We start from the raw sequence: 8,630 nt of genomic DNA on the forward strand, positions 1-8,630 counted from the left end.
AACTTTATTCATCCCGTACGTATTTTAATGATCGAGCACAAGACCTTCGATTAGCCTTAACAACTATTGGGATGTGCTGAAATGGTAAATACTACGAACACAAGTATCAAGGCTACTCGCGTCTGGGCAGTCAGAGCACGTTTATCTACCAGGAAAAGGTAAGATGGCGGTGCCCTCAGCGAGCAATGGCAGGCACAAGTGAGTTTTTTTCCACGTTTTATGCAAGATACATTTTTTTTCCCTCTTGAATTTCATTCAAACGTCAAAATACATTTTGTTCTATTTATCTTTTCTGTATTATAAAATAAATGACTGTATCGGCCGCATTGTCTTGCATTGTGGCGTTTGGTCGTCTTTGTTACCTTGCACTTTTGTGCATGTCAAGTCTCATTTGTGCATATATAAGCCCTACCCTTGATTCCGTCATCATTTTCTTAGTTAAAAATACGGCTTATATGCGAGAAAATACGGTAAATGTGCCCGTACTAAAAGTAATACTTGGTTATAGGAAGGTTGTACTGTACATCATTCAGAGTTTTTGACAACCTCCCATTAAGAGATGTTATTCAAATCAAATGTTGCTATAGAACAGGGATTTCCAAGTGTAGGAAAAATAAGTAAATCAAAGGACCAACTTGAAATCTACCACTTTATTTTGTTAAACTAAGGTGGGAATTGGGTTTAAAAAAATAAAATAAAAAATTGTTTTAAATTTTACTTGAAATATTTACCCATTGGAGGCTGGAGCCATTGCACACTAAATTGCCCCCAAGTATGAGTGTGAACGGTTGTCCGTCTCCTTGTGCCCTGCGATTGGCTGGCCACCAATTTACGGCATCCCCTGCCTGGTGCCCATAGTTCCTTGGGATAGGCTCCAGCACCCCCGCAGCCCTTGTGAGGATAAGTGGTTTAGAAAATGAATGAATGAATGGATGCCATTTACAACAATAGCCATTCAGTCCAATTTGACTGGGGGCTGACACTGAATGACGGCCAATGGCAGTGAAACATAAATATTAGATCACTGAAATAAACTTTGGAGAGCAACGTAAGACTGTCCAAAAATAGAGCTAACAGAAAAAAATCTTCAAAATACAACCAACAAATCTCAGTCTATCACACTGGGTTGCTGGAGCCTATCCCAGCTGATTTCGAGTGAATGGTAGACTACAACCTAGACTGGACATCAGTCAGTCGAAGTGGACAAGCAGAGATCTCATGCTGCCCGCACCAGCCAGGTAAATGAACCACTAAACCAGGGGTGGGCATTCCGGTCCTCGAGGGCCGCTGTGGGTGCAGGTTTTTGTTCCAGCCGATCCAACACAGACAGTTAAACCAATTCGATTTCTGCTGAAACATGAAGCACCTGACTGCAATCCATTGATTGTATATCTAAGATTGGTGGAAATGTTTCCTCTTATGGGTTGGAACGAAAACCTGCAACCACTGCGGCCCTTAGTGAAATTATTTGCCGACCCCTGCACTACACCATCAGTGACCCGCTGATTTGATTTTTATATAAATGTATATATTTTTAAAGCCATTTACTCATATTCTAGTTTCCTATATTGATTGAAACATATCAGTTTTTACTCCTAAACTAATGGAGAGGTGGACAGTTTAAGTGACTTGCTCTATCTAGTGTTAAAACTGAGAAGTGAAACAAATTTGCCTGAATAAGCTTTTTGTCTGGGCTATATTCAATATTTTCTGAATTTCCAGCAGACCCCAAAACAACTGGGAAACTGGCCTCGGCTGGCCCGCTGGCTGAAATTTTGTGTAGAGATCTCCTGACTAATCCTGTTGCATACACAGTAGATGTCACAGAAGAAATGGTAGACAGCAAGAAAAATAACAGGTACTCGATGTCATCGAGTATTTATAAACTTTTTTGGGGTGATATGATTACCAGTCACAATTACACCAATGATAGTGCATTCCGAAATTAAGACACTTAACTATTTTTACATTTTATTGTCACTAGAAATGTTATTAATTTCTTGCCTAAAAATTCCAAACAATGTGAAATAAGTTTTGAGTTACCAATTTTTATTTATTTTTTAAACTGAGAAACGATGTATACATTCATTCTCTTTACCTAAACTTTAAAACATCTATGGTAGCAATAAAAATCTCAATCTTTTTTCTAATATGATGCCACAAATTTAGCACATTTGCCCAATTCTTGTCAAACTCTTTATCAAATTGGATGGGTGACACCTGTGCACGGCCCCTTTCAAATTTATTTTCAACTGGATTCAAGTCTGGACTCTAGTTGGGCCACTTCAGGACGTTCACGGAGTGTTTCTGAAACCTCTAAATCTAATCTAATCCTCTAAACTCTAATTTAGATTAGATCTAAGATCTTGAATTTATGAATTAGATCTTTGTTTTGCTGAAAACTGAACTGTTGCACCAATCTAAGGTCAAGATCACGTTGGAGAAATTTTTAATCCAGGATGTCTCTGTACAGTGCTATATTCAATTTACTCCTCTTTATCCTAATTTGGCTGCAATCTGATGAGCAATGCCTGTTTTTTGTTTCTCATTGTCTGACATCCTTTCGATGCTTTTTGGCACGTTTTTTTTTTACCAGAGTGTTTTTTGTCTGGCCACACAAGCCTTATCGGCAGAGTTGCAAAGATAATTTTCCTTCTAGTAAGGTTCTTCTCTCCAGACAGAAGAACACTGGAGCTGACAGAGTAACTGTCGTACTGTGCTAATTGGAAGCTTTAAATCAGCATAAGGATTTCTGTATCTGTACCCAGATTTGTGCTTCAAGACAATCATGTCTGCAGAAAATTCCCTTGACCTCATGCTCGTCGTTTACATTCTGACATGCCGTCAACTGGGTACAAACTAAATTCACAAAAGGTGTGACTACTTCATGTGGTTTCTAGTTTCTTGCTTATTTTATATCAATTAGGAAAATAAATTACATTGTCACTATGGATTATTGAGTAGAATTTCTAGGCAAGAAATGTATTTAATAGAATTTGTAATATGACAAACATAAAAACTGGAGGGCGGCCTGGCGGCTGAGTGGTTAGCGTGTCGTGTCCTCACAGTGGGGGGACCTGGGTTCAAATCCAGGTTTGGACCTTTCTGTGTGGAGTTTGCATGTTCTCACCAGGCCTGCATGGGTTTTCTCCGGGTACTACGGTTTCCTCCCACAATCCAAAGACGTGCATGGTAGGCTGATTGGACACTCTAAATTTCCCCTAGGTATGAGTGTGAGCATGAATGGTGGTTTGTCTCCTTGTTCCCTGCGATTGGCTGGCCACCAATTCAGGGTGTCCCTCTGACCCGAAGTCAGCTGAAATAGGCTCCTGCAACTCCCATGACCCTAGTGAGGATAAATGAGATGAGATAAAAACTGGAAACAATGAAGTGTTTTCAATAGTTCCTGAATGACTCAAGATCACAACTGCTGCTACGCAAATGAAAGGCAGCCATCCAAGCCATCCACACTAGCAGGATACTGCTGCATATTTATTTTTTTCACCCATGTTCACTCCGTGTTGTTTAAGCAGCAGAAATTCAACCCTTGAACTACGCCAGTAGCAGGAAATGAAATCACATAACAATTCGACTCGTCTCAATTTGTCCGAGCCACAGCATGTTGTGACTAGTGATGAAGCCAGTTGCATCTTGCCGCTAAAGTGTGGCAAGCACTCGAAGGAATGAAATAACAAGGATCAGGAAGGACTGTCCAACACCAAAAAATAAAGCTTGCAAAGAGATCATTTTCTTCCCAGCTGCCTTGTAAACTCCTGCTATGGCTGCACCTGCATGAAACAGAAGCGAAAACAAATTTAAAACGCTTGCTTGGGATTATGCTCAGCTGACTAGTCTTAAATCACATCTTAAAACTCATTTTCTCATGCTCACATTCTGCACTTAGCTTTCAAGAGGCCATTTATGCTTACTTGATTTTTTTATTTTTATTTTATTCTGGGAGGCACTATCTTCAACATTTTTCTGTTAAAAGGAGCTATACAAATGTATCTTGATTGATTTGACAATATTTTATTCAAGTGATTAAACATAACTACCGTATTTTCACGACTATAAGGCGCACCCTCAATGAATGACACATTTTATTTTTTTTCCATATATAAAGCACACTGGATTATAAGGCACCCTGTCTATTTTGGAGAAAATTTAAGACTTAAGTGCGCCTTATAGTCATGAAAATACGGTAAGTGATGCTTGACTACAAAACAATAAAACACTAGGAATTAACTTATGTAAACCAGAAAAAATGGTACATAAAGACACTGAAACCATAGTTTTAATTCATGTTACAGACAGAAAGCATTGACTACCAACATAAAATAAAAATACCCCAAAAATCTGAAACTCACTGGTTAGTACACCACCACCTACAGGTCCAACGATGCCCATTAAAAGGATGGCGATGGGCACGAATCGGGCCATTTTGTGCTGTCTAAGTGCAACAAACGATAGCAAAGATGCAGGCAGGTGGAAGATCAGAGATGAGACGGCCGCCCATAGAAAAACACCATACCACATCTCTGGAAACACAATCATATTCAAATAAGCTGTTAATGCTGTGCCAGTGTGAACATCTCAAGAATATTGTAATATCTCTGCGGGTGACGACTCTAATTAGGTGATGGTAAGAAGTGACACCTGAGCTCAAAATGGCACCCTAAGGAATTGTAATTGTTTTGTGTAGTGAGTGTCATCTCCCATCTCATTTTCTGAACCGTTTTATCCTCATTAGGGTCACGGGGGGTGCTGGAGCCTATCCCATCTGACTTTGGGCCAGAAGCGGGGGACACCCTGAATTGGTGGGCAGCCAATCGCAGGACAGAAGTAGACAAACAACCATCCACGCTCACACATACCTAGGGGAATTTTTTAGTGTCCAATCAGCCTATCATGCATGTCTTTGGAATGTGGGAGGAAACCAGAGTACCCGGAAAAAAACCATGCAGGCCCAGCGAGAACATGCAAACTCCACACAGGTGGACCGATCTGGATTTGAACCCAGGTCCCCCACTGTGAGGCTGACTCGCTAACCACTCGGGCCGCCCTAATGAGTGTCATGCGACCTAAATATCCAGATCAGGAATTTTTCTCAACCATAGAATATCTAGTATTGCCCAAATGAAGCTTTATGAAGCAACGAGGCTTTGCAGCCAATTGCAAAGCTGCCAAATACTACGAATTTTCTGTAGTTTACTACGCCAATCTTTACCAAACTAGTAATTACTAGTTACTTTCCCTTTAATTTCAAAGGGTGCGAACGCGTAGTTTTCTTCGTTATGTTAGCAAAGATGTACAATAACTTGTTTGTCTTGAGATTTCATATGATATTGTGTTTGAGGAACGACTGCGTATCAACTTTAGAACATCGATGTCCAATTTGTGTGGAAATGCTGCTAATAATGTTATCTACTGGACAGCAGCGCAAGTTGAATGACCTCTCAAGTCGTTTTATAAAGTACTGGATAGGAAAACCTTGATTTAAACAAGAATCATTTATATAAGCACTGGCGTATACACACATATTATTAACCTACCTGAGAAATCAGCAAGAGATGTGTCGTTGAATCGGTGTGTGCTATTTATTCTTGGCACTAAATTAATACCAAGTATTTGCTGGAAAATGTCATTTCCTCTAGCTTGGTCCATGTTTCACGAGGATCTTCTGAAGTTTAAAATGTTAAATAGAAGAAATTGCGTTTTACTGGCCGAGTTCAACTTTTATTTTTGTTTTTCTTCACCATTTCCATCTTCGCATTCGGCTTCTTCGCGTTATGGTACGTGAGCAACCATATTTGCATATTACTGCCACCTACTGTTGGGAGTATGAATATATGCGAGTGTTGTCAAATATTTTTGATCCCATTGCTGGTGTTGATTCTGAGAAAACTTCGGCTTTTGTCAATATTGTTTTTTTCCTATACTTATTGCCCACCCCCTAATATTTAGTGTCTATATGTGGGGAAGAAAGACTCTTTGACCTGCTTGCAATTGAGTCCCATGCCCTCAATCTGTTTACTTGTATGCCCTGCTCAATGCCAGGTAAAACGTCAGTGGTCATACAATTCTCCCAAAACATGGCACAACGGGTTTTTTTTTTTTTTGAATATATTGGACGCTTTGTTCATACATTGATCATTTAAGTTAACTTTTTTGATTGGAGTGATTGTCTTAACCAAAAAAAAGTATAAGTTAATTACATCCTACTTTTTTCTTTCCTAAATTTTATGAATACAGTGGTACCTCGTCATACAAAATGCTCGTCTTACGAGGGAAATTTCGATCGAATAATTCGCCCGTGATGCGGTCAAAATTTCGTGATGCGACCAAGCCAGGTGGCCATGGCATTTTTTTTTTTTGCATTTCTTTCGTGTATAACAATATTTACAAGCACCGGATGAGTTATTCAGACCAGGAAACGCACAACGCGCATGCGCGGGAAAAAGAGGGCTTTCTGGGAAATGAAGTATACTCGTGCACACAACGCCGACAGGCAATGGCACTCTTTCTCAGAATAAAACGTTACCCACAATCAATATGTGGGTAAACTCAGCTGCTGCATTTCCTGTTATTTTTATCTAATACGAGGAGTATTATATTACTTCTCGTTGGCTGCTCATAAGAACATCAGGGGCACTGGCTCGCAACAGCATCCCCGGTAGCAACTCTATCATAGGCGCCGTTCAAAGCGGATGTGAACACAGATGCTACAAGCTAAAAGGGAGCCGCTAACCAGCGCCCCCGAAGCTCTCATGAGCAGCGGAGCGATCGCTGATAAAAGACTGCTGCTCGTTGGCAAGTGGTCGTGCTTTATCCGATTGTGAGGACATGTGTGTGCATCATTTTCGGAATATTTTGAAGGGAACAGTACGGCAGCAAACAGCCCATCGACAGCGAACGTGAGGGTGGAGTGTTTGTTCCGTTTACGAGTGCGTTGTGTGGGGAAAAAAAACGAAGCCCCCCGCCCCTTTTGTACCCCTCTCCCCTCGGCGAAATCTGCCCAATTTTAGTTAGATTAAACACTTTATTTCTATTAAACCACTAGTTATGTGTTACTTTGTTAATATATGGGGAATGAGAAGAAATAAAACATTTTTCCAATCCAATATCCTGTTTTTGGTTTTGTTTCAGAGAGTTGGAACGAATTAATTTTTTTTCATTCATTTCAATGGGAAACGTCCGCTCGAGTTACGAGAACCTCGTCATACGATCTAAGTCTCGGAACGGATTACGCTCGTATGTCGAGGTACCACTGTACTTTTGGTGTTGGGTTTGGTCACAAATAGAGGATTCATTCTCAATCTTTTTTAAATTATTACACTTATTGGGCGACAGTGGCGCAAGTAGTTAGTGTGACATGCTAGAGTGTTTGATTTATTAACGATTGCATGTAAAGAAGCTATGACGAGTTTGGATTGAATGTGTGTATCGGTGTTCGATTGGTGATCCTTGGATCCACATGGCAAGTGTGGGGCATGTTAAAGTAGATCGGTATTCGATTATTGATGTCTTAGCAAATAGCTTGAGGCACGGGAGGTGTGCTGAATCATTACAGTAAAAGTTTGGATTGAAGTAACAACAACATCTCGCTGTTCTGATTATTTCCCCCTGTGTGTCAAGGTATGCTGTTTGTTTAAAAGGCTGTTTGAGTTTGGGGTTTGTAATATACACTGTTAAGCGTGTGAGAAAGGAGATAATGGTTATTAATGTTTATTTACGTTTGAATTACGGGCGTGAATGTGAGAGTCTCGGGTCACGCACATGGAATAGCATTTAGCACGCTACCTTCGGCCACCATTATCGTTGACAGTGTCTATAACGGTCATAGAAAGGATTTTATATTATTGATATTGCATTGTTTGCCCTGTTGAATAATAGTAGGACTACTACAAGTTGTAAAAGGAAAAGATATAACAAGTTATGACCGTGTGTTGAACGAGTGTGTGTGCATTGTGTTTTGGGTTCTAAAGTGTTGATAATATATATATTTATATATATAGGGGTAATTGTACATTATGTTTTGGGTTCTAACGTGTTGATAATGTATATATATGGGTTTAATTGTATGTTATGGGTTTTTGTGTTAATAATGACAGTAAAAGTTGGATTGAACTAACAACAACATCTCGCTGTTCTGATTATTTCCCCCTGTGTGTCAAGATCGAATGCAGGGTGTAACATTTTGGAGGCACCGCTGGGATTGCTGTTCAGATGTCCAGTGTCCATGACCTGCTCACTGAATTCTGAGCCAGCTAAATTCCCCCACAAAACCAGGCCGATGGCAGTGAGAGGAGGTGTTGCTGTTTAAGAAGAACTGGAAGTTGGCGGTTGAGTACTTGTCATCTGAGGCCAGTACGAGATCATCAGAGGGACAGTAAAGACGTGCCAGTTCACAGTTCACTCCTGAACAGTCAACAGAGCTCCTAGATCGTCAACAAAATGGAACAGTTACTCGAAGAGGTGGTAGGAACATTGAACAACCTGACGGAAAATAACCTACTGGAAATATGTGATTTTCTTAACATATTAAGAAGTGTTAAACGGAAATCGCGTCTATCATTAGTGGCTCACATTGTAAAGTACCTAGAAAGAGAAGAACTAGAGGAAGTAGAGGA

The 8,630-nt window shown here is 40.2% G+C and overlaps 1 protein-coding gene across 1 annotated transcript; it reads right to left on the minus strand.

The window, feature by feature from the left end:
- Positions 1–635: 635 nt before the first annotated feature.
- tmem170a (transmembrane protein 170A) lies at positions 636–6,961 on the minus strand. Its single transcript, XM_077596941.1, has 3 exons — positions 5,553–6,961; positions 4,368–4,538; positions 636–3,788 (listed from the first exon to the last, which is right to left on the minus strand). The coding sequence occupies exons 1-3, from the start codon at positions 5,662–5,664 to the stop codon at positions 3,658–3,660; spliced, it is 414 nt and encodes a 137-aa protein (XP_077453067.1). The 5' UTR covers positions 5,665–6,961; the 3' UTR covers positions 636–3,657.
- Positions 6,962–8,630: the final 1,669 nt, after the last annotated feature.

The sequence above is a fragment of the Stigmatopora argus genome, chromosome 3 (assembly GCF_051989625.1).
Source record: "Stigmatopora argus isolate UIUO_Sarg chromosome 3, RoL_Sarg_1.0, whole genome shotgun sequence".
Taxonomy (NCBI): domain Eukaryota; kingdom Metazoa; phylum Chordata; class Actinopteri; order Syngnathiformes; family Syngnathidae; genus Stigmatopora; species Stigmatopora argus.

Coding starts and splice junctions, on each gene's coding strand:
- tmem170a (XM_077596941.1), bottom strand. CDS start 5,664: ATGGACCAAGCTAGAGGAAATGACATTTTCCAGCAAATACTTGGTATT. Junction 4,539..5,552: donor ATCTCTTGCTGATTTCTCAG/GTAGGTTAATAA, acceptor TTGTGTTTCCAG/AGATGTGGTATGGTGTTTTT. Junction 3,789..4,367: donor AGGTGGTGGTGTACTAACCA/GTGAGTTTCAGA, acceptor TGTTTCATGCAG/GTGCAGCCATAGCAGGAGTT.